General features: G+C 47.2%; 1 protein-coding gene across 1 annotated transcript in view; it reads right to left on the bottom strand.

Annotated features, from left to right (window-relative positions):
- PSD2 (pleckstrin and Sec7 domain containing 2) overlaps positions 1–25,514 on the bottom strand; it is a 34,203-nt gene extending 8,689 nt beyond the window's left edge. The window contains exons 1-8 of the mRNA XM_049649358.1: positions 25,026–25,514; positions 21,493–21,954; positions 20,881–21,075; positions 17,359–17,439; positions 12,183–12,295; positions 11,399–11,457; positions 10,805–10,807; positions 1,646–1,735 (exon numbers count right to left, since the gene is read on the bottom strand). Coding sequence (XP_049505315.1) covers positions 1,646–1,735; positions 10,805–10,807; positions 11,399–11,457; positions 12,183–12,295; positions 17,359–17,439; positions 20,881–21,075; positions 21,493–21,954; positions 25,026–25,399 — 1,377 coding nt within the window. The 5' untranslated portion in view covers positions 25,400–25,514. The remainder of the gene's footprint in view (positions 1–1,645; positions 1,736–10,804; positions 10,808–11,398; positions 11,458–12,182; positions 12,296–17,358; positions 17,440–20,880; positions 21,076–21,492; positions 21,955–25,025) is intronic.
- Positions 25,515–25,983: the final 469 nt, after the last annotated feature.

Genomic DNA, 25,983 nt, shown 5'->3' with positions numbered 1-25,983 from the left:
TGATTGTTCAGATGCATGGGTGAATAGATCTGATGATGAGTTGGGCAGACAGGTTGGTGGGTAGGTGGATGGGTGGGGAAACGAGTGGGTGAGTGAGTGTTCATGGGTGTAGAAGGTGTATGTGTGGATGATGGGTGGGCATAGGGGCAGGTAAATGAGCTTCTGGGTAGGTGAATGGATGAAAGGACGGCTGCATGGGAGGTTGGGTAGATGGCGTGGGTGGGGAGATGGGGTCATTTGATCTCACAAATACATTCTTTTTTTTTTCTTTTTCATGTTTATTTATTTTTGAGAGACAGAGCACAAGCAGGGGAGGGGCAGAGAAAGAGAGAGACACAGAATCTGAAGCAGGCTGAAGGCTCTGAGCGGTTAGCACAACAGATGCTGACAGGTGACCCTCACATATACTTCTTAACAAGCACTCCTTGATGGTGAAAAAAAATAATTATGGTAAGAAGAGTGATGGAGACAATGTTCTATTTTTTGACCTCCAGACTCATTATCCAACTACCTACCTGGCATCACCATATCCTTCAAACCCACTGTCTAAAACTGAACTCATCACTTACCCCACCCCCATAAACTGGCTCCTCTTTCCCCCAAGGCAGAGAACTGACCAGGCTTGAAAGGCTTGTTGAGTTCTGCCCTGGGCTCTAACCTCACAAGAAAACTAGAATCCCTTAATTCCTGGTGATGTTGAAAAAATGGGTGGGTTTTTCACTGTGGTGATGACATTAATAGTTGTGGTGGAGGTGGCAGCGGTGATCAAGGTGGTGGTCGTGGCCATGGCAGCTGTAACAATTGGTGGAAGGTTTGAGGATTGCCATAACAGCAATAATGATAATGGAGTGCCACAAACAAGTCTCATAAAGCCTATCCCTCTGCCTAACTCAGGGAACACGTAACAGTCAAATGTTGAACTGGATGTTCACTAACTCTGTCCCAAAGTCATGGTGGCCCTGACCCCAGTATTAAAAATCTAGACTGTCAGGTGGGTACCTGGATGGCTCAGTCAGTAGAGCATGTAACTCCTGATCTCTGGGTCACGAGTTCGAGCCCCATGTTGGGTTGTAAAGATTACTTTAAAAAAATCTAGGAGCGCCTGGGTGGCAGGGTTGGTGAAGTGTCCAACTCGTGATGTTAGCTCAGGTCATCATCTCATAGTTCATGAGTTCAAGCCTTCCATCCGACTCTGCACTCATGGTGTAGGGTCTGCTTGGGATTCTCTGTTTCCCTCTCTTTGCCCCTCCCCTGCTCTCTATCTCTCTCTCATACACTAAATAAATAAATAAACATTTTTGAAAAATCTAGGGGCAGCTGGGTGGCTCAGTCAGTTAAACATCCAACTCTTGATTTTGGCTCAGGTCATAATCTCACCATTTGTGAGATCAAGCCCCACATCAGGTTCTGCACTAATGACACAGAGCCTGCTTGGGATTCTCTCTCCCGCTCTCTCTCTGCCCTTCCCCTGTTCATGCACCAGCCTGCATAATCTCTCTCCCAAAATAAATAAATAAATAAACTTTAAAAAAAAAAAAAAGAAAGAAAAATTCTAGACTGTCAAGATTTAGTGGAGCAGAGATCTCTCTCCTCCCCACCTATTCCCCACCCACTTGTGAGCATGGGAACCCTTAACAGATTTTACCTTAAGCAGGTCTTTGGCAAAGTCTTGGCCATCATTCAGCTGGTCCAAGTTGGCAATGAATTGCTGACAGGACATCTTCTTGCCAATGTTCTGTAATGGAGAAATGGTTCTAGCTGAGAGTAGGGATGAGGCTCATGCGATCCCCACACCCTGCCCTGCCCAGCCAGAAGGGTGGAGGCAGCATCAAGGGCAGTAATGAAAAATACTGCCTCGATTTCCCTTTGTCTCCAAGGGTTTACAAAACTCTTTTTCACTTTCCAGATTCTATCTCACCCTCAAGCATCATGAAAAGTTGGAGTTCTCCTCTCGCCCAGATGGAGTCAGGTTGGACTAAATTATATAATAGTTGATATCTGCCAGGTGCCTAGTGTGTTCCAGGGATTGTACTTGACATGCATTATTTTATTTCACTCTCACAACAAGGAAAAGGCGAGGTGAGTATTATCATCATCCCCATTTGACAGTTAAGGAAACTGAGGTACAGGAAGGTGAAGTGACGTGCCCATGATCACACAGCAAGGAAGTGGAAGGGCTGAGTGTGTCTGACACCAAAGCCCATGCTCTCACCCGCTACTCCATGGTTAACTCTCCCAAGGTCACACAGCACCAGGACTTGAACCCAGGCCTCTTGGCTGCTGAGCAGAAGCTCTGTGTATTCCGTCACAACTGTCTCACCCTCTCACCTGTACAGAGGGGCGGCAAGACCTCCAAGAGGTAGGTGAAGTGAGGGAGAGGTTGGTCTTAAGAGAATCAAAAATCAATTTCCATCAACACACATGGGTACCCCATGCTGAGCTGGGCTGGGCTGGGGCCAAGGGAACCCAAGCAGATGGTCTCACTCCAGGAGGCACAAACAGACAAAGAGCTGAGAATGACTGCACCCCCAAGTTCTGCCTTTTTTAAACCACTGAATAGCAGAGGGGCTCCAGTCCTCCAAACCCAACAGCTGATGTACATACTTTCAGACTCTTCTTGCAATATCCATGTTTGAGGACACACTGGGTGGCACTTCATCTTTGTAAAGACGAAGACCCTTGAACACCAGATACCTATTGGTGTAGGATTTTGTGGATTTCGGTTTGCTTTAAGACAATATTTCCCAAGACTTACCTACAGATGGGAATAGGGATTCCCCCAAAAAAGACTTCATAATCAAATAAGTTTATGTGCATGATTCAGAGTGCTTAATGTGCTTTTGTGTGTTGGGAGTCTCCAAAGAGAGGATTCCATGTACAGCTTCCCATATCCATTGACCTTAGCCCCACCTTAACAAAGAGAATCTATTAATATCATGTGGGACGTTCACATACCACAGAAAATAATTCAGAAAACAAGAATATAAGGGAACATAAGGCTTTGTAAGTAGCTGACAAGCAAGAATTTTCTATACCTTTACAAAGGGTTAAGGAGACAAGATCCTGTATGTGCCTCAATAAGGTATGTTTCCTATGTTTATGTGTACATTTTACATGGACATATATGTACATGCATAATAGCCATTTATGTCCGCATTCATAACAGGAATATGAGGCAATAATGTCTGAGTTCCACACACTGAACATCCCCCAGCCACCAGTCAGGAGTTCAAAATCAAAAAATAACCAGGCAAGATTTTTAATCCTAGAAATGACAGGCTATCTTGTTGCAAATGAACCTTCCTAACAGAAACAATTGCTGGTCAAGATATTAATAAAACATCTGCGGGAAGGCATTGGAGAAATACAGAGCAGTGAGGACTTCAAGGGTAAAGATCCTACAAAGAAAGGAAGCATGGAGACGTGAGCCCAATAAGGAGAAGGTTTCCTCCTTGAAGCATTTGCCAACTCACAAGCAGTGACCAAAAGGCCGAACAACCGCGAGGTCAGGAGGAGTGGAGCACAAAAACTGGAGTGCAGGGCCCAGCAAGGACAAGGGGCCCTGGGCAACACCCCAGTCATATTTCAACAACAAAAAAAGATAAAATTAAGAAAGGAAACACTAGGAGCGCCTGGGTGGCTCAGTCGGTTGAGCAGCCGACTTCAGCTCAGGTCATGATCTCACAGCTCGTGAGTTCAAGCCCCGCATCGGGCTCTGTGCTGACAGCTCAGAGCATGGAGCCTGCTTCAGATTCTGTGTCTCCCTCTCTCTCTGCCCCTCCTCTGCTCATACTCTGTCTCTCTCTGCCTCAAAAATAAATAAACATTAAAAAAAAAAAAAGAAAGGAAACACTAAAGGGACTTCTTCCAACAAGAGGAAAATTATCCCAGATGGAAGCATGAAAAAGTAGAAAGGAATGAAGAGCAGCAAAAAGGTGGCTACATCTAAATGAATACTGATTGTATAAAACAACAATAAGAGAGCTTTCTGGGGAACAAAGTATAGAGAGAAATATAATAGTTTAAAAGATGATAATGGTGATACATAAGTTGAGAGGGCAATAAATGGAGAAATGAAGTTAAAGTGTTTTAAGGTTATTTCATCCCTCAGGAAGTGGCAAAAGTACATTAATAAGTTAGGATGCACATTGCAAACCAAGAAAAGAATTCTGAAAGAATGAACAACTTAACAGGTTAATGGGATAAAAGGGAATTCTTTTTTTTTTTTTTTAAGTTTAATATTTGAGAAAGAGAGAGAGAGAGCATGAGTGTGAGCAGGGGAAGGACAGAAAGAAAGGGAGAGAAATAATCCCAAGCAGGTTCCTCACAGTCAGTGCAGAGCCCGACCCAGGGCTAGATCTCATGAACTGTGAGATCATGACCTGAGCCGAAATCAAGAGTCAGACGCTTAACTGACTGAGCCACCCAAGCGCCCCTGGGATAAAAGGAAATTCTAAAAAATACTTTAATAATCCAAAAGTAGGCAAAAAAAAAAAAAAAAAAAGGAGGGGAAAGGAACATAGAAAAGGTAAGTCAGAGAAAACAAATCATATCCTGGTATGTTTAAATTTAATTATATTAGTAATTCATTAAATGGTCAAATTAAGAGGCAAAGACTATCAGACTTGTTTTTAAGTATATCATACAAGAAGACCTCTTAAATAAAGGGGACAGAAATCTTAGAAACAAAGGATGGAAAAACATATACTGTACATGCAGACACTAACAAAAGAACTCCAGTATAACCACACTAATACCTGACAAAATAGACTTGAAGACAAGAAAACTTGCTAGAGATAAAAAGAGACATTTTCATAGTGATAAAGGGGCCAATCTGTCAGATGATATAAGCATTCTAAATGTGTATGCACCTAATAATATAGTCTCAAAAAATAAAAGACAAAAATTTAGAGAACCAAAAAAAGAGAATGACACATTCACAATCTTGGTTGGGAATTTTAACACTGTTCTCTCAGTAACAGGAAGAACAAGAATACTAAACAATTCATTAACAACAATGAGATAAAATGGACAAACTCCTAGAAACACACAAACTATCAAAAATGCTCAAGCAGAAATAGGAAATTTGAATAGATCTATAAGAAATAAAAAGATTGAATCAATGATTAAAAAGCTCACAAAAGAAAAGTCCAGAACCAGATGGCTTCAGTAAACTTTACCAAACATTTAGAGAAAAATTAACACCAATACTTCTCAAACTCTTCCAAAAAATTGAAGCGGGAAAACTCCCTAACTCATTCTATAAGGCCAACATTACCTTATACCAAAACCAGAAAAAGACATCACAAGAAAACTACGTAACAATATCCCTTAGGAATATAAATGCAAAACCCTCAACAAAATACTAGCAAACAGAATCCAGTAGCATTTTGAAAGGATTATATAGCATGACCAAATGGAATGTATCCCAGTAATGCAAGGTGGCTCAACACACAGAAATCTAGCAATGTAATACACCACATTAATAGAATGAAGGCAGGGGGGAACCACATGATCCTCTCAACTGATGCAGAAAAAGCATTTCACAAAATTCAACCCTTCTTTCACTTAAAAAAAAAAAAAAAACACCCAACAAACTAGGAATAGAACTTCCTCAGAATACTAAAAAGCATTTATGAAAAACTCACAGCTAACATCATACTCAATGGTACAAGACTAAAAGCTTTTCCCCTAAGATCAGGAAAAGGCAAGAATGCCCACTTTCTCCATTTCTATTCAACATTGTCCTGGAAGTTCCAGCCAGAGCAATTAGGCAAGCAAAAGAAGTAAAAGGCATCCAAATTAGAAAGGAAGAAGGAAAACTCTATCTATTCACAAATGACATGATCTTGTATATAGAAAATCCTAAAGAATATACCAAAAAATAAACACATTCTGGAAAGTTGCAGAACATAAGAGCACACAAAAATCAATTATATTTCTATGTTAGTAAAGAATGATCATAAAATGAAATTAAGAAAACAATTTCATTTACAATAATATTAAAAAGAATACTTAGAAATAAATGTAACCAAGGAGGTAAAAGATTTGTATACTGAAAACTACAAAAGATTGACAAAAGAAATTAAAGACCTAAATAAATAGAATGACATCTAGTGTTCAGGGATTGGAAGACTTAATATAGCTACAATGGTAATACTCCCAAATTGATCTATAGATTCAATGCAATCCCTATCAAAATCCCAATGGCCTTTTTTGCAGAAATGTAAAACTTTATATTCAAATTCATATGGAACTGTAAGGGCTCCCAATAGCCCAAACTTGGAAAAGAACAAAGTTGGAAGACTCATACTTCCTGATATCAAAACTTACTACAGGCTGACTCAATCCATTAAGCATCTGACTCTTGATTTCAGCTCAGGTCATGATCTCATGGTTCTTGGGTTCAAACTTCACACTGTCAGCACAGATTGGGATTGGGATTCCCTGTCTCTCTCCCTCTCTACCCCTCCCTCACTTGTGCTCGCTCCCTCTCTCTAGCTCGCTCTCTCTCAAAATAAAACAAAGTCAAAAAAGAAAACTTTTACTACAGACAAAGGTAATCAAGATAGTGGAGCACTGACCTAAGAATAGACATATAGATCAATGGCACTAAATTAAGAGCCCATAAACACACCCATACCTCTGTAGACATCTGAATGTTTTTTACTGAGTAAATCTGACATATAACATTGCATCCATTTATGGTATACAGTGTGTTACTTTGATACACTTACATATTGTAATATTACGGTCAGTTAACATGGCCAAGACCATCTAATGAGGAAAGAATAGTCTCTGTAACAAACGGTGCTGGGACAACTGGATACCCAGAGCAAAAGAATGAAACTGAACCCTTACTTCACTCCATATATAAAAATTAACTCAGAATGGATCAAAGATCTAAACATAAGACCCAACACCATAAAACTCTCAAAAGGAAACATAGAGATAAATCTTTGTAATCTTGGATTTGGTAATGGTTTCTTAGATGACACCAAAACACAAGCAAGCAAGCAAGCAAGCAAGCAAAAATAAATAATAAATAAATAAATAAATAAATAAATAGGACTTCTTCAAACTTAAAACCTTTTGTGCACCAAAAGATATATCAAGAGAGAGAAAAGACAACTTACAGAATGGGAAAAATTTTTTCTAACCATATATCTGATAAGGGTACAGTATCCAAAATATATAAACTCAACAACAAAAGCACAAACTATGCAATTAAAAATGAGCAAAGGGTTTTAAGGGACGATTCTCCTAAGAAAATGTAGAAATGATCAATAAGCATATGAAAAGACGCTCAACATCACAAATCATTAGGGAAATGCAAACCAAAACCACAATGAGATGATACAACTCCACAGTCATTAGGATGGCTATTATTGGGGTGCCTGGATGGCTCAGTCGGTTAAGCATCCAACTTCAGCTCAGGTCATGATCTCACATTTCATGGGTTCGAGCCCTGTGTTGGGCTCTGTGCTGACAGCTCAGAGCCTGGAACATGCTTTGGATTCTGTGTGTGGGTGTCTCTCTCTCTGCCCCTTCTCTGCTTGTGCTCTCTCTCTCTCTCTCTCTCAGAAATAAATAAACATTTAAAAAAAAGGATGGCTACTATCAAAACACAGAAAATATGTGTCGGCAAGGATGTAGTAAAATTAGAAAATTTGTGCCCTGCTGGTCGGAATGTAAAAAAATGGTTCAGTCACTATGGAAAACAGTATGGCTGTTCAGAAAGTGAACATATACCTAACAGAATTTAAAGCAGGGTCTCAAAGAAATATTTGCACATCCATATATCCATAGCAGTATTATTCACAAAAACCAAAAGGTGAAAGCAATCCAAAGTGTCCATCAGCAGATGAAAGGATAAACAAAATGGAATACATACATACAATGGAATATTACTTAGCCTTAAAAATTCTGTCACATGCTATAACATGGATGAACCATTAGGACATTATGCTACATGGCATAAATGAGTCACAAAAATATAAATTCTGTATGATTCCACTTGTATGAGGAATCTGGAATAGTCAAATTCACAGAAACATAAAGGAGAAAGGTAGTTGTCAGTGGCAAGGTGGAGAGGGGTGTTGAGGAGTAGTTGTTTAATATGTGTAGAATTTCAGTTTGGGAAGATGAAAAAGTTCCAGAGATTACTTGCACAACAATGTGAACAGACTTAACACTACTGACCTACATTATATAAGATGGTAACTTTAGTGTTATACATCTTTTACCCCAATTAAAAAAAAATTTTTTACTACAATTGTTAAATTTTTTTAATCCAAAATATGGGCAAAGTACTCAAATAGGCATTTCTCCAAAGAAGATATACAAATGGTCAAAAAAACATGAAAAGATGCTCAACATCATTAGTCATCAGGAAAATGTAGACCAAAACCACAATCAGACAGCACTTCATATCCACCAGAATGGCTATCAAAAAAGAAAGAAGCATTAAAGAGGATGTGGAAAAACTAAAACCCTCATGTACTGGCAGTGGGAATTTAAAACAGTTCAGCCACTATGGAAAACATTTCCACAGTTCCTCAAAAAGTTAGGCACCAAATTAGCATATGATATACCTAGTCTACTCTTAGGAATTGAAAACAGGTGTTCAAACAAAAAAAAAGATTGGACGCAAATGTTCACAGCAGCATAAATCATAATCACTACCCAGAAGGAGGAAACAACCCAAATATACATCAACAGATAAATGGATACATAAAACATGGGACATCCGTGAAATGGAATATTATCTGGTCATAAAAAAGAATGAAATATTGACACATGCTGTAACATGGACAAACCTTGAAGACATATGCTAAGTGAAAGAAGCCAAACACAAAGGCCATATATTTTATGATTGAATTCACATTAAATATACAGAATAAGCAAATCCATAGATGCAGAAAGCAAATTAGTGGTTGCCAGGGGCTGGGGGGAGGAGAGAATGGAGAGTGGCTGCTAATGGGTACAGGAAACCCTGTAACATTACAACCCCAGTTCGGGGTGACAAGAAAGTTCTGGAAGTACGGAGTGGTGATGATAGCACACCATATGAATATACTTAATTCCGCTGAATTGTGCACTTTAAAACGATTAAGATGTTATGTTATGTGTATTTGACCACGATAAAAAAAAAAAATCAGTAATGATATGTAAGATTTGCACAACACAGTGAAAAGACTTGACCTTATCTGCATACAGAACGTTTCAACCAACTACTGCAGAATGGACTTTCTCTTCAAGCCTACATGAAATAGCTACTAAAACTGTCCACCTGAAGAACATGCACCTACCCCTCTGCCAGCTCCTTTACTGCCTCTTTCTCTGACCAGAGAAGTTGTCTGGGGCTCTAGCAGGCCCCACGTTCCTGAGATCCCCACATCCAGCCGGCACTCAGTCTCCAGCACTCAGTCTCCAGAGAGCAGAGGAGTGGGGGATGGGGGGGAGCACAAAGCAGGGGGAGCTGCTTCAATTGGGAGCCTTTGGAGAGAGCTCACACTAACTGCAACCCGAGGGGGAGCTGAGTACTTCACAAGTTCTGTCTCCTTAAGCCTCACAGGAACTTTATGAAGGTGAATGGGAGGTTTAGCGAGGTAACTTGCCCCAGGCCACACAGCTGTCCTGTGGGGAAATACTGGGGACTCTCACCCAGAACGCTTTCTCCTGATCCTTTTGCAATACTGCCTCAAGAGAGAAAGACGGGATCCTCAATGTCTGTTGGCTCCAGAAACCGCAATCCTGCCCCACCCACTTCTGCTCTGGGAAGGTGCTGATGTTCCTCCTCAGCTGCCGGCATTGATGTGGGGGGTGGGCAGCTACAGCCCACCAAGCTCAGGGGTACCCTTGACCTAAGTGGCTGTTGCAGTTCTTAACCACGGAGCATCCATGACTTGGCAAAGCAGTAACTGGGTCCTAAGATTGCCCTCAGGCCCAACCAAGGGTGGGAATCGGGAGAGGAGGGGTGTGTTTAATGCTCCTTTTAAGGTACAGTAGCAATACCTGCTCTCCATACAGAGTGAGCAGTCTTGGGGGAACATTAGCCGGTTAATGGGTATTAGTTCTGGAGACATTCCCAGGGAAGGCGCACATCTACTCTCCTGTTCCACAAGCAGGCTGCCAGCCCAGGCAGACATAAAGGAAACTGTCACATGACTACTCCTTAAGCCGAGGTCACCAAGGTCGGCACCCTTCCTAGTCAGGTGCCCCAGTGTACCCATGCCCTCTCAGGTTGCCATTAGGCTATGGTCTTCACATTCTTAACTCTCCAGGGATCTACAGGTTAGGCCTTGGGGCTCTCCCTCATTTAAATCTTAATATCAATAATGAGTCCTATTGTTATTCTTACATAATGATGTTATTCATAATTAAATCCTTACTAGGTACCCAACCCTGATGCTTGGTGTTGTGCATACTAATTCTCTCCATCCTCCCCAGGCCACTTGTCAGGAAATCATTATTCCCACCTCACAGATGCAGAATCTGACGTTCAATGTCTTGTCCAGCGTCACAGAGCCTCCACTTGGAGGCAAGAGCAGGATCTGAAGCTGGGTCTGTCCTAGCTCTTTCTTCCACCCTATGTGCCCTGAACTTTCCCGGTTAACCCCAGAACCAGACTTGGCCTGTGGTCCCCATGTGTCAACGAAATATCCCCAACCCAACACAGGGGCTCTGACCACCCCTGGATGAGCAATGACGGGGCAGATGAGGTGATGAGGGACACAGAAGGGGGAACATGGAGATGCGAGGTCTAGGCTCACAGGGCATGCACACCACCGGCTACACTTACCACCTGAAGGAGGGCAAGAGAGACCAAAGAGGGGGGGGTCCCCGGAGCAGAGGAAGGAGAGAAGAAGGAGTTATTGAGCCACAAGCAACACAGAGAGCCCAGGCCTGTGATGGCACAGCCTCACAGCCTGGGGCACCCACCTTTTACTTCACTAATTGCCTGGTGGTAGGTCAGGGTGATGAGACCGCCTCCTGAGGGCAACCTACCATTTGACAGGTGGGGGCTGCCTGGGGCGAGGCACTTCAACAGGGCCACATCCGGACATGCCAGACAGGGGCAGGAAGAGCACTAGCTCTTTAGCAATGCCTGGAGTCGACACAGCTGGGGGTGGCATGTCTTATTTAGCAAACCCCAATTTCCCTGTGCCTCAGCTGTACTCTCTGCTTGGGGGCAAGGCATCCTGGCAGATCTCAGGTGAATAAACTAAGGCAGAGCCAAGCCTAGAAGCCAAGTTGTCCAACTCCCAGGTCTGCTTAAAGAACCATGGCCAGCAAGCAGGGATCAGGAAGGGGGATGGGAGAAAGAGTGAGCCCCAGGACAGCGCAGGGGTGGGTCAGTGCGAGCACATGCCCCTTTCCTGCCTCCCCAACTCACATGTCCGTGCAGGTCCGTGTTGAGCAGCATCAGAGCACAGGTGAGCGTGTGGATCCCATCTAAATCAGAGATGGTGGCACCCTCAGTGTGAGGACCCATTTCTTCAAACCCAGCCACCCACCTGTCTCCTGACAGAGCCAACCTGAAGACCTTGGAGACAGGAAGAGGCCAGCCACCAGCCAAATGCACCTCAGGGCCCAGAAGCTATGTGACGCTTCCTGCTCTATCCCCCACTGCAACACCAGAGTCACTTGCCTGCCCCAGGTCAGGGCCAACCCCTCCCTCACAAGGGACCTGAGCTCCCTGGGCCTGCTATAGGCCAGACTCCTGCCTCCTGTGACCAAACTTATCCTGACACTCAGACCCAGGAGTGGCTATGGGTCGTGGACTATGTCCCTGCCTTGGCCTGTGTCTCCTCCAATAACTGGCCTAGTCCCCCAGTTCCTGGGACTCGAGTCCATCCACAGGAAAGTGCTGCTGCTAAGAGGGCGAAGAGGGCCCCAACCCAGACCTCCACACCAGGACTCCTACCACACCAAGAATCAGCACTGCCAGGGGGAGCAGGGAGAATGAAAAACCAAAAGACTGAATCTAGGATCGAGGACTTCCAGGCACAGAGAATGACAATGGGCAAGACATTTGGAAGGTCTCTCGTCCAGCAAGCAGACCCCACTCTATGTGCCATCATTCAATGTTCACTGAACAGGACAGAGGTGGCACATGGACCAAGGGTAGGAGGAAGCCAGGGCCCAGCAGGGGCGGCAGGTGGGACAGATGGCCGTACCTTCCGAGGTGCTGTCATCCGGGTTGCACTGGCAGTACCGGCGGGAGAAGTGTGTAAGGACCCGCTCACGCTCCTGCGTCTCCCCCATCAGTGGGAAAGCCTTCAGGAAGGTTCTGGAAGGCAATTCAAGGATGTTGAAGGCCTTCTAGAGTCCCTGAACCAGTCTAGGGTAGGAATCCCCCCACACACATACCACATAAACCTGCCAGAGTGGGCCAGGGCTCTAGGGCCCCAGCATCTGGGCCAAGGGGGACATCCTGGCCCGCAGGACAGCCTCTGGAGTGTGGAGGCTAAGCGCATTTAGAATTTCAGTCCTCAGTGCCCTCCAGGAAGGAAGCAGGGGACAGATTATGAAGAACAAAGGCAGAAGAGCACCTCAGGGCTACCATCAGCTCTGCTTCAGGATAAATACCCACCCCTCTCTCGATCCTCTCTGGCGGGGCCTGGATTGGCCACAGCTGCCCCTCAGACTGTTCCTCCTCAGTCATTCCTGTTCCTCACCAGATGTGCCACCAGCTGAGCCCCAGGCCCCACCCTGGCCTCCCTCACTCTTCCCCCACCCCAAATCTGAGCTGTCGCCAAGTCCCGACAGCTTGTTCTTCACCCCTGATCTCAAATCCTCCTCCTCCTCTGCCCTCATCATATGCCCAGGACACCCTCAGCAGCCTCCAGACAGGTACACCCCTGCACCTCCTTGATACATCTTCCCTGCAGATACCGAATGGCCTTTCTAAACAAACATGTAGTCGAGACTCGTCCCTGCTTAAAACCTGTCACTGGCTCCCCAAAGCAGTCAGGATAACGGCCAAACTTCTCATGTTCTGGCCTTCATGATCACGCCACCTGTCTCTCCTATCCCTCCAAGGTCCCCTCCCCCCAACCTCCCACACCATATTCACACCCTAGACAGGACAGGCACGTTCATTGCCCCATGCCTCTGAGTGGGGTGAAGCTATCTGGAAGGACTTTTACTCCTCTACTGGGCAGCTCTGAACCCCTCTCCTGGCCTACTTCAAAAGTCACTGGCTCTCAGGGGCCCGTGAGAGTTGATAGCAAAACCAGAGGGGCTGGGAGATGGGGCTGAGGCACAACTCTTCTTGGGAAGGAAAACTGCAAGCTGAGCAAAATTGAGCCTCTATCTGTCCAGGGTTCATGAGACTAGTTCATTCCTAACTTTGCCATGGTTCATTTGGTTCCTTGAAAGCCTATTTTGCTTTGTGCTCTCTCATGCTGCTCCTAAGGCACCCTGAGACCCGTGAGTCCATCTTGGCCAGCCCTTAGCCTCTAAGCCTCCCAAGGCATCTCAAACTGCAGACCACGTTCTACTTCAATCCCAATCAGTCAAGGACTGCCAGACAAAAACATTCTGCGGGCGCCTGAGTGGCTCAGTCGGTTGAGTGGCTGACCCTAGATTTTGACTCAGGTCATGACCTCAAGGTTTGTGAGATCAAGCCCCGGCATCAGGCTCTGTGCTAACAGTGTGCAGTCTGCTTGGGATTCTCTCTCTTTCCTCTCTCTCTGCCCCTCCCCCCCCAATTAAATAAATAAACATTAAAAAAAAAAACCAACCCACTCTGTCTGCCCTCTAGTACTCTCCTTCCCTGCTCTGGTCTCTCCTATTCCCTGTTCTCTTTCCCCACCCGGCACCCAGCTCTGCCTGCCCCCTCTAACGACACTCCACTAGGACTTTTTAGAATCCATCTCCCATCTCGGCCTTGATTTGCCCTACCTACAAGCCATCTATCCAGCTCCTACTCATCAGTCCAAATACCCCTTCCCCAGGGGTCCTCACCAAGCCACAACCCAACATGGCCACCACCAAACCCTCAGGAGGCCCCCAAGGTCAGCCTTACCACTGCCCAACCTCCCCACACTGAAGTCTGGCAACACAAATCCCTCCAGTCAATCCTCCGGATGACCCCTCACACCAACCTTTCGTCTAGTCCCACTGCCCATCTCACGCCTGTCTTTCCCACCAGACCCTCTTCAGAAACCTGCACACTTCCAGATCAAAGGCCACCAGCACTACCTTCCAAAACACTGTTTTATACCCAGCACGTTCTGTGGCTCCCCAGTGCCTGTGCAGTCGAGCCTAAATCTACTGGGCTGGTATACAAGGTTCTCCAGCCAAGCACCCACGCCTCTGATCATGAGCTGACCCTGGTGAACATCTTCTCCAACCAACCTTCCTCATCCCAATGCATACTTCACACTCCACTCAGGATACAGCGCCCTGCAGCAGACTGACACTTCCACTGAGAACCTGAGATAAGCGAGACAGAACGAACCTCTCTAAAGCTATCAGGAAGCCACTGATGCCACAAAAACCAGAAGGCCAGAAGGGCTGGGGTGAGGGGCTGGTCTACAGCTGCTTTTTCCTTGGGGGCATTGTTGATTATTGGCAAAGGCAAGACGCAGAACACTTGGCGGCTTCAGGGAGCTTAAGACACAAACCTGGAGACCTGAGGGGCTGTGAACACATGGCCAGTGTTCCCTTAGAGACATTGGCCAAATTCTGAAGATGTGAGGGGCAAGATGCTAAGAAGCTAAGCAGAAAGCCTCTGAGAAGTAGAGGGATTGGGGTTTTTATGACACTCTTGCCACACTGAGGAAATGCAATTAGGATTCAGGACCCACCAAAGGAAGAGACCCCAGTGAACACATTAGGCTTCCAGTGGAAAAGGGGGAACGCTGACTTTACCAAACTTTTGTGCAGCCTCTCTTCAGCTCATCCCTGGTTGGATTAAGACTGCACCCCCTGACCCCCTCTAATTGCCCAGGAAAGGAAAAGGTAAACCTTTGTGGGAGGAGTATATAATAACCTAGGGCCACTATAATTCCATACAAAATGCATAGCATCTAATAAAAAAAAAAATCACTGAACATGCAGAGAAACAGGATATATGGATGGAAAACCAAGAGAAGAAAAAGAGACAATAGAAACAGATACAGCTGATTCCAACAGTACAGATATTGTGATGAGCAGACAAGGACTTCGAAATAACTATGATTAATACGTTCAAAAAGAGGGGTGCCTAGGTGGCTCAGTTGGTTAAGTGTCCAACTCTTGATTTCCACTCAAGTCATGATCTCACGTTTTGCGGGATCAAGCCCCACATTAGGCTCTGCACTGTCAGTGCAAGGCCTGCTTGGGATTCTCTTTCCCTCTCTCTGTGCCCTTCCCCCACCGTGTGAGCATTCTTCTCTCTCTCTCTCAAAATAATAAACATTAAGATATATATATCATATATATATATGATATCATATATCATATATATATATGATATATATAGGGGTCCTGGGTGGCTCAGTCAGTTTAGAGTCCGGCTTCAGCTCAGGTCATGATCTTGTGGTCTATGAGTTCAAGCCCCACGTTGAACTCTGTGCTGACAGCTCAGAAGCTGGAACCGGCTTCAGATTCTGTGTCTCCCTCTCTCTTTGCCCCTCCCCTGCTCACACTCTCTCTCTCTCTCTCAAAAATAAACATAAATTTTAAAAATATTTTTAAAATATTTATTTTAAATAAATAAATATATATGTGTATGTGTATATACACATGTGTATATACACATACACATATACATACACATATATATATATGTTCAGGGGCACCTGAGTGGCTCAGTTGGTGAAGCATCCGACTCTTGATTTCAGCCCAGGTCATGATCTAGCAGTCGTGAGTTTGAGCCCAGCACTGGGCTTTCTGCTGTCAGCATAGAGCCCACTTTGCATCCTCTGTCCCTCTCTCTGCCCCTCCCCCTGCTTGCATGCTCTCTCTCTTTCTCTCTCAAAAACAAACATTTTAAAAATATTTTGTATATATATAATATATATATTTTATATATAAAAAATATATTTATTATATATAATATATATATTTATGTTCAAAAAGAGAGGGAACGGTGGAGAAAATGAGTGAAAAGATGAGAATAAATTCCCCCAGAGAATTAGAATCTATTTTTTAAAAATTGGGGGGCACCTGGCTGGCTCAGTCAGATATACATGCAACTCCTGATCTCGGCATTGTGAGTTTGAGCCCCATGTTGGGTATGAGATTAAGTAAAAATATTTTTTAAAAATTAAAAAATTAAGGGGCGCCTGGGTGGCTCAGTCGGTTGAGTGTCCGACTTCGGCTCAGGTCACGATCTCGCGGTCCGTGAGTTCGAGCCCCGCGTCGGGCTCTGGGCTGATGGCTCGGAGCCTGGAGCCTGCTTCCGATTCTGTGTCTCCCTCTCTCTCTGCCCCTGCCCTGTTCATGCTTTGTCTCTCTCTGTCTCAAAAATAAATAAACATTAAAAAAAAAAATTTTTTTTTAATTTAAAAAATTAAAAAATAACAAAATGAAAATCTAGAACTGAAAAATATAATAGTTAAAAGTAAAAACTCAGTAAATGGGTTTAACAGAATATTAGACACAGAAAAAAGGGTAAGTGAACTAAAAAAGCAGGTCAACAGAAAATATCTCAAGCGAAGTAGAGAAAAAAGAATGGAAAATACATTTTTTTAAGTGTAAGAGACATGTGGGACATGGTGAGATCTAACATTTGGGACCACCCCCCACTTAGCTCAGAGACTGCTGTCCCCCGCCCCTAGGGCTTGTGGCCTGGTGACTCCTTGCGGGCCCTGCCACCAAGGACTGCTAGACCCTGGGTGGAACTCCATCCACTCCTCCCCACACCGAGGCCTGTACCTGACCCTCCTGAAAGATACTCTGTCCAAACACCAATAGGACCTGAGATCAAATCCCATTTTTGTCATCTCCCCCCTCAGTGACTGAAGGGAATCACTTTACCTATCAGCTGGTTCTTCATTTGTAAATGGCAAAGATAACCCTACCCTACAGGGGTGTGGTGAGAATGAATGAAGTCAGCAGGGAGTATAAAGATCTACTACCTCTGGCAAACAGGAAGTACTCAATACAGGCAAGCCCTTTGCCCTTGCCTCTCTTAAAAGTCCTGACCACATTCCCACCTTCATATCCTCAGCCCACCACATAGCAGGCACTCACTGAGTTGTTGGACTGCTGACGTGCTCATGGCCCCTTCTCCACAGCCTTCCCAGAGGGGTCAAGAGACTTGCCCAAGGATGCACAGCAAGTTTAGGATAGAGCTGGCATGAGAATCCAGACAGTGGCCTGTACCACCTGTGGACACCGCCCCATCCCAACCCCACTGACCTGAGCGCTCGGTCCAGAGTCAGGCCTGAGAAGTCGAAGAAACTGAGGTACTCCCCAGCCACCAGCCTGCTGAACTCGTTACTGTCAGGAGAGCATGAGGTGTCCATTAGAAATAGGGCATAGCAAACAATAGGAGGTACATGGGGAGTGGGCCCTGGGGTACCGTGACCCACCCACCTGACCTGCCCTTCCCTAGGCTGCCTCCCTCTGCTGGCAAGTTGGACTCTGACAGCTTATCTTTGGGAGGGGCATTAGGAAGGTTTCAGAAAGGAGGTGCTGTCTCAGAAAGTAAGCCAGTCAGGGGAAGGGAGTAGGGAGAGGGATGATACAAAGTGTCCCCAGTAGAGGAAACTGCACAACATGTCTAAGAAATTCTCAGCAGGACCATGTGGCTGGAGCCAGACAGCAGGAACATAGCAGCAAGAGATGAGGGAGGGAGCAGGGCCTGAGGGGCAAGGGAAGGATGGGTTAGTGATCTGGAAGGGTATAAAGCAGGGAGGAGATGCATGAGTGGTCAGATCTGAATGTGGAACACCACCTGCTGAGTGGAGACCCCCTGGGGGCTGCAGTGGCTCTCCCAGAGGGGTTGGGAAGGAGAGAGATTTCAGAGGAAGAATCCAAGGGAGATGGACTCGTGTGGGGCATGACACTGGAGGTGGCCCTGGGGGGAGGTGTCCACAGCTGTCCAACAGGTGGAGCTGGATGTACCCCTGTGAGAGCTGTGAGCTGGTTAATGACTTGAAAGAAAGGATGAGCCCATGCAAGAGGAAGGTGCAGACTCAGGACGGAGATCAGAGGAAGTCCCTCTTAAGGATGCAGGCCTTCTCAGGCCTGAGAAGAGAGAGGGAGCCAGTAAAGGAGACTGAGAAAACAGCAGCCAGAGAAGAAGGGATACAGTATCCTGGAGGCCACGAGTGTTTCACGGAGACCGAAGTGATGAATTCTTGACAGGAAAGAGAACGAATTTCAACCTGAACCTACTCAAGCCCCAAGCTCTCCCTCCCATTTACAGGAGACTAGGGACTGAGGCAATAGGGAAAGCGTGAGGTAACTCCGCGGGGACACCAAATCCAAATCGTGGAAAATTCTTCTGGACAAATGATTGTTTCTTCAACAGATACACAGCCTTAAGAAAAAGGAGGCAGCCTGGCAAACTATTGTTTAAGAGACTTAAGAGAAGGAAAAAAAAGAGAGAGAGGGAGACTCAAGAGACATATTGGCCAAATGTAATGTCGTGTGGACCTTGTTTGCATCCTGATAGAGAAGCATTTATGAGACAGAAAATTAAACTGACACTAAATGTTAGAGATTCTATGGAATTTTGGGCAAGTTTTGTTAAAAATTATAATGGAATTATGATTATACTTAAAAATCCTTATCAGTTAGGGTTGCATGGGTGGCTCAGTCAGTTAACTGTCTGATCCTTTTTTTTTTTTCATATTTATTTATTTTTGAGAGAGACAGAGACAGAGAGAGAGAGAGGAAGACACAGCATCTGAAACAGACTCCAGGCTCTGAGCTGTCAGCACAGAACCCAATGCAGGGCTCGAACTCACAAACCATGAGATCATAACCTGAGCCAAAGTCAGACACTTAACCAACTGAGCCACCCAGGTGCCCCTGTCTGATTCTTGATTTCGGCTCTGGTCATGATCTCATGGAATCATGAGCAGGGGATCATGGGATCTCTGCCCCTCCCACACTTGTACTTTCTCTCAAAATAAATAAATATTTTAAAAAATAAATAAAATAAAAATCCTTATCATTTACAGACATATACTAAAGTTTTTATGGATCAAATGATAGAGTGCCTAAAATATGCCTTAAAATAGTCTAACAAATGGCAAGGAAGGGGGGTGGTGGGGGTGGGGGTGGTAGGTGGATATTATTAACTTTGAAGCTGTGTAATGGGTATGTGGAAGATTGGAGGGAAGGTTAATGTTTGTTTCTTTGCTTGTTTGTTTGTTTGTTTTGAGAGAGAGAGAGCATGAGAGGGGCAGAGAGAAAGAGGGAGAAAGAGAATCCCAAGCAGGCTCTGCACCGTCAGCACAGAGCCCAGAGGCCAATACAGAACCCATTGTGGGGCTGGATCATGACCTGAGCCAAAATCAAGAGTTGAAAGCTTAACCAACTTAGCCACCCAAGTGCCCCTAAAAGGAGGTTTAATATATTATTTTATCTGGTTTTGTATATGGTTGAAGTTCGCATAATAAAAAATTTAATTAAGGAAAAAGGAGTGGGGTGTGTGTCTGTGATGTTGAGCCAGGTAAGTTGAGGCCTGGTAGCAGCCACTAGATTCAAAGACAAAGGCCACTAATGGCCTTGGCCTAGATGGGCTGCTGCAGGCATTGGGTGGGGAAGAAGCCTGCCCCAGGAGCTGAATATGGAGAGGAAGAGGGGGCTGAGGCCACGCAGGGCAGTAAACCCCAGAATTCTGGCTGCAAAGAGGCTGGGAGAAGAAGTGTAACTGAGGAAGAATTTCTGTTTTACAGGTGGGAGAGACAAGCGTAGTTAAGCAGTTAAATGCTGAAGGAAATTCTTGTAGCAGAGTGGTCAGAAGGACAGGAGGATGCAGATCAACCACAACCAAGGCTCCTGGAGGAGCCTCCTGAAGGCTATTAGGTTGGGGGTAGGGACTACAGCCCAGGGGGAGAGGCAGGGCTTCGAAGTCCTGCTGTGATGTCTGGGCCGGAGCTAGGAGGCAAGCCCAGTAATGTGGAGGCTGAGAAGGGTAGAGGAGGAAGGAGAGGGAAAGAAGTGAGGGAAGGATTCCAAGTGGAGCTGTCCTCAACACCCCCCTGTGACCTAAGCTCTGACTTGGGGTCTAGGGTCTGGACTGTCCCCTCTGCCTTGGGGGCTATGACTGCCTCCGCTCATCTCAGTGCCTTAATGTGGTTGTGGAGGCCCTCTGGAGGAAGGGCAAAGGCAGGTTGCCATGCTGATGGTCAGACATGCTCAGGATGCCCCACGTGATTCCCTCACCCTCACAGTCCCCGCCTACTCACCCCCACCCTCTGCACTGCGCACCTCAGGACTCTCATCTGGTTAGTCCCCTTTCCACAGTCTCAAGGCCAGGGCTTGTGCTTTGGTAGCTTCAGCCCCCTTAGCCAGTCCCAAAAGACTGAGAGTAGGGTTTAATGAGGGCCAAGAACCCCTTCCCAGCTCATGGGTCCCAGGCAGATGCAGGTTCTCCTCTCCCTTGCCCTGCCCCACTGCTGTGTCCTCACTACCATCATCATGGTCCCAAAACCACATGCCACATCACACTCCCCAGCCCCGAGGGACCGCCCTGCCACTATATTCCCCCGCCCCCCAGAGCATGGGCCTTCACCCAGGCAGCCCAGAAAGGAAACAGATTTAGGGCAAGGCCAGGAATGAGGACAGTGGCAGGAGGAGGAGCTCCTGGGGACTACTGGGAGCCCCCCAACACCAGGCACCCCTCACTGAAGTCACCCACACCCCTTTCAGGCTGAGAGGACACTGGATTTGCCTGGGGAGGGGGGGTACGGGAGACAGACTCACTTCTTGCCTAGCTGCCGGGCGACGTCACAGCGCTGGAAGCCCTCAAGGTGGTAGAGGCGGCGGGCCAGCCGGCGAGCAGCTTCACTGACCCCCTGGCACCCATTGGCCAGTGGGTCTGTGCTGCCAGGCTCCAGCCCCTCCGAGCTGCTCAGCTCTGAGTCCGAGTCTGAAAAGCCATCCTTTAAGCTGGGGTCACTGCACAGGGAAGGTGGGGACAGGAGAAAAGGGGTCAGAGGCCCAGGGTCAGAAGCCCCAGGTGGAGGCTGGAAGGTCTCCCCAGGCCTTGGAAAACCCACGCAGGAGCCAGAGCAGGGAAAGAAGCTCCAGTGCATCAGGAAGAATCAAGTTATTTAGAAGAGCCCCTCATAGAAGCTACACGACCCACAGCATACTTCCCTGGCCCCACCAAGGCCGGAGACGCCTAGAAGAGCAGCATGGAACCTCAGGACCAGGATGGGAAGTCTGGGTGCATAAGAAGGACACGATGACTTCAGAGAGACCTTGTTCTCTCTGGGTGCACTGGGTTGCCCTAACTTGCTTTGCCTGCTCTGGATCTCGGTTTCCCCATCTGCTCAATGGTTCTCCCAGTTCCCAGCCTAGGTCCTGCCTCACCTGGCTGAGTTCAGCAACTTGTCTGTGTCCTCCTCCTCTTCCTCCTCCTCCTCCTCCTCCTCCCCACCTGGACCCGGGGGTCCATCTTCATGGAAGCCATTGGGCACAGCAGTTAGAGACAGGCGGCTCAGGACGTTCTCTGATCGGCTGCAGGAGATGGAGCGCCGCAGGGGGCTGCCCAGATCCCCATCACCACCAGCTGCTCCCATGTCTCCCTCAGGCCCCATGTCCCCATTGCCTAAGCCAGCCCCTGGCTCAGGGCTATCACGGGCCCGCTGCTGGATGAGGGGTGTCAGGGGGGCCTCGAAGCTGACACAGCTGTCACTCTCATCCGTGAGGCTCAGCACATCCAGGGAGTCGAGGCTGCTGTACTGGGTGCCCCGCAGCAGCTCAGACTCCACGATCTTCTCAAATGTGGCACTGAAGCCATCCCGCACATCTGGCTCTCCAGGGCCACCCGACCTGTGGGATGCAATGACCAGTCACCATCCTCCTGTGGTGTCCCCCGTTACAGGTGCTAGGACTGCACCAATCTGTCTGGGAACTCCCCGGGGACAGAAGCAGGCATGGATTGTTTCCTGTTTATTCTTTCAGCCGATACTTACTGAGCACTAGGTGTCAGGTCCTGGACTGGGTACGAGGGTTTGGCAGTGAAAAGGACAGGCGTGGTCCCACCCAGTGCCTGCCTGGACCTGGCTTAGAGTAGACATCACTTGTCTGAATGAATGAATGAATGGGAGGCCTCTTCCTCCACAGTGGCACAGGGCCTGCTGCCTCCAGGCTTTCCAGAACGCATGGGCATCCCCCTACCAAACTAGAGTAACTCTGAGTCAAAATTTTGCTTGAAAGTTCTCAGCTTGGCCAACTACATTATAGCTCTCAGGCCTTGCCTTAATGTCACCTCCTCAGGGAGACTGAGGAAGGCAGGTCCACACCACCCACCACTGTGGCCCCTCTCTTTATTCTCAATCCTCAGGTTATCTCCTCACTTCCTCCCAGCCCCCATCAGCATGTCTGTCGTATTGTTTGTTCCCCTGTTTACCATCTGTTCCCCAGTCCCACCCCCCACAAGGCCAAGGAACACCCAGCACATAGTATGTGCTTATTAATCCTACTGAATGGTGCACTGGGTGAACAAACAAATGTTAGTCAGCCCTGTGGCTTAAGATGCTGCCTAAGCCATTGCAGGGCCCTGTCCCATCCCTGGAAGAGGTCTTTGCACTGGCTGTTTCTCTGCCCACAGTGCTCTTCCCTCAAGCTGAAGCCCTCCTTCCCTGTCCCCTTCTCAATGAGATATGCCCTGAGCACACCATTTATAACTGAGACCTGCCCGCAAACACCTTACCCCTTTTTCCTACTTCATGGTTTTCCAAAGCACTTACCCCCTTCCTACATACTATATAATTATTATTTTTATGATTCATTATCTATCTACCCACTAGATCATACGCTCCATGATAGCAGGAATTTTTGTAGGTTCTATTCACTGATGTATCCCCAGCACCTAGAATAGAGTATCACACAGAGCTAAACCAAGGCATCCTGGGAAGACTCTTACCCACTGGGAAGAAGCACAGGTAAGTAGAAAGGACAGGTAAGGAAGAGGAAAGACTGACAAAGAGCGAGACCAAGAGAGATGAGACAAAAGAGAGACAAGATAAAAGAGAGAAATAAGAGAGACAAATGTCTGAGAAAAGAGATACAAAGCATGACAAACAGAGTAAGAGAGACAGAGAGTAAGAGAGACAAAAACAGAGACAGAAGCACAGAGACAGGAAGAGGAAAAGACACAGACAAAGAAAGAAGCAGGCTGAGGTGGCCCATTTCAGATAAATTGAAACCCACCATTTGCAAGGAAGTGCATCCCTCACTGCCCCTGAGGATTAGCTGCACCCTGCTTCTTCCCCACCACCTGCTGCCTGGGAGACACCGAACTGTAGGTGGACTGGGAGATACCCCCACCCCTCAAACGCCTCCTTTAAACCCCAGATCTAAGATGTGGTCCTAGCGTGTTCCCTGGGGAAGCATACCAACCTGAGAGAAAAAGCTGGAGTCACAGCCAGCTTTCTCCTGCCCCAATTCCAGCAGGCTCTGAGACCACAGTCTCATTAAGCCTTCTCTTGCTGAAGAAGGAACTGGGGAGGAGGGCAGAAATCTAAAATATGGCAGGAAGTGTGACAGTGCACTGGTGTGGTTGCCTCTACTGAACTCCAGGAGGAAGAGACAGATGAAAAGGGTCACTGCCCTGGTCACCAGAGCAGACACTCAAAATCTTCCCAGCAGAGACACTTCGGCTAGGCCTGTGCTAGGTCCCAGAGATACCTGAATAATACATATCCTTGCCCTTGGTGGTGGGAGTGGGGGGCTCTCATCTCATTGTCAGAGCCATGAATGGTCTCCCCCATCCCACTATCTCCTACCTTCTCATGCATCTGAGCAGACCTGAGAGGTGGTTCTGACAGAGGCCTGAAGACTATTAGCCCAATCTCCAAACTTCCATCTACCCCCAATTTCAGCCATCCCAAATAAATATGCCACCTAAACACAAGACGTAGGCTCCAAGAAGCCCCAGACCGCTGCCTGCACCCCACGGCCAGGCAGGTGGCTGCCCTAGGACCTGTCTGGATGGAAACACTCATAGCCACAGCATACTTGGTACACACAGGCACCCAACCCCATATACTCACATTCCTATCCACAGAGCTAGCCACACTCAGCCCTGACACATGCAGACCCAAGTGCCCACAAATGCACAGGCCAGGCACACTCAAACCCCCACACACAAACACACGACCACAAAGACCCATGCACATCAGCATGTTCACACATTCCTATGCACACAATAATGCACAGGCCAGACCACGAGGCATGCCACCCATGCACACTGGCTCATCCAGGCCAGGGCCTGCAGCTGTGCACACTAAGACTTCTATATACTTTCTTTTCTCAGGACATTCCCCTGTCCCTTTCCCACCCTCCTTGTCCAACTAGTACCTCCAAGACATGTAGGTCTCTCTGCTTCCTGCTGAAGATAATAGAAATGGAGTGTAACTCCAGTTAGTAGAACTGAAGTGAGATTCTTGGTAGAACCTCCGGATGGCACTCAAGTAGGGGGTGGGGTAGCTGTCAGGGATTAACCCATGAAGCCTACTCTTCTGAGGTCAGTTGCAGAATTGGGAGATCTTCACCTCCAGGAAGCAGAAGGCTGGACCAGATGACCTTCTGCATCAAAGCATTTTGGAACTCTACTGCAAAGCCTGGGAAGGAAGGAGTGTGGCCCTCCAACCCCACATAGAAAGAGCCCATGATGGTTTGGGGGGCTGTGGGTAGAGAGCACAACAGGCCTGCTAGCCTTTGAAATCTAATGGCTCCAGCCTTCCAAAACACCCAGAAGCCGGGCAAAACAGGGAGATGTAATTCCCATTTTATGGAGGAGAAAAACAAAAACCAGAGAGGCTAAGTGGCTAGGCCCAAGCCATATGGCATTGGAGTGGCCAAATGCAGCAAGTCCCCAACCCAAGACACCAACTTACCCCAGCTGAGGGTCCTCAGTTTCCAGACATAGATTCCTGGAAGCATCGTCCCCCTCTGCCAGCCCACCAGCCCTCCAGGGCCTGGACTCTGTAGAATCTTCCAGAATGTTTGAGTCTGGCCCCAGGACTAGGCCATTGGTGAGGGAAAGGCCAAGGCTGAGGCCACGGAGGGCCACGTTCGGGCCTTGTGCAGGCTCCTCGGTGTCCACCAGAGTGCCCCTTATCTCATGCCCTGGGCTATTGTAGCTACTGTTCAGGTCCTGACTCTGTGCCATTCCATTCTCGGCCCCTGGTTCTTCCTCAGACTCCAAGCTGGGGTCCCAGGCAGCACCACCTTCCCCAGGTAGTACAGATGGAAGCTTATCCTCATCCATGGCAGCCACTACTTCCACCCTGTGCTGACTGCTCCTGGGACTCCACTAGACCTGGAGGCAGATGGAGAAATGAAAAGGTAAGTCAGACAGGACAGGTGCTGGGGGGTCTAAAGACAAGCAAAACCAGTGCCAAGTAGCCTGCCTGGGGACAAGAGGATGGCTGAGAAGATCTCAGGACCTCCTGGCTGGAGTATGGGTTCAGACTGTAGCCTCCTCGGGCCAGCCCCGCTCACCTCTCCCCTGACCCCCAGCCATCTTGTGTGCCACAGTCCTGCCTTCCCTGTTACTTCTTTGATGTCTCTGTTGTGCCCACAAGAACCCACCAAAGCTCTCTGAGAAAGATCCAGGTTGGGAGGAATGAGGGAAGGGTCCAAGATCCCTGGAAACCCTCTTCCTTTCCAGCTGGTGTGTGATGTAGACGAAAACTCCAGGCTGACACCAGTCAGCCCCCTTGCCTCTTTCCATGTTCTCACCCTGACTCCAGGAGCCAGACAAAAGCGAATTTGTGGTGAATGGAGGGAACTGAGACGGGGCTGCCTTTAGACGGACAGTTAAGACAGGAGGCAAGGAAGTCAACAGAAGTG

The sequence above is a fragment of the Panthera uncia genome (assembly GCF_023721935.1).
Source record: "Panthera uncia isolate 11264 chromosome A1 unlocalized genomic scaffold, Puncia_PCG_1.0 HiC_scaffold_17, whole genome shotgun sequence".
NCBI lineage: Eukaryota > Metazoa > Chordata > Mammalia > Carnivora > Felidae > Panthera > Panthera uncia.
Note: the sequence above shows the minus strand (reverse complement) of the source record. Positions and strands in the feature narration are given on the sequence as shown.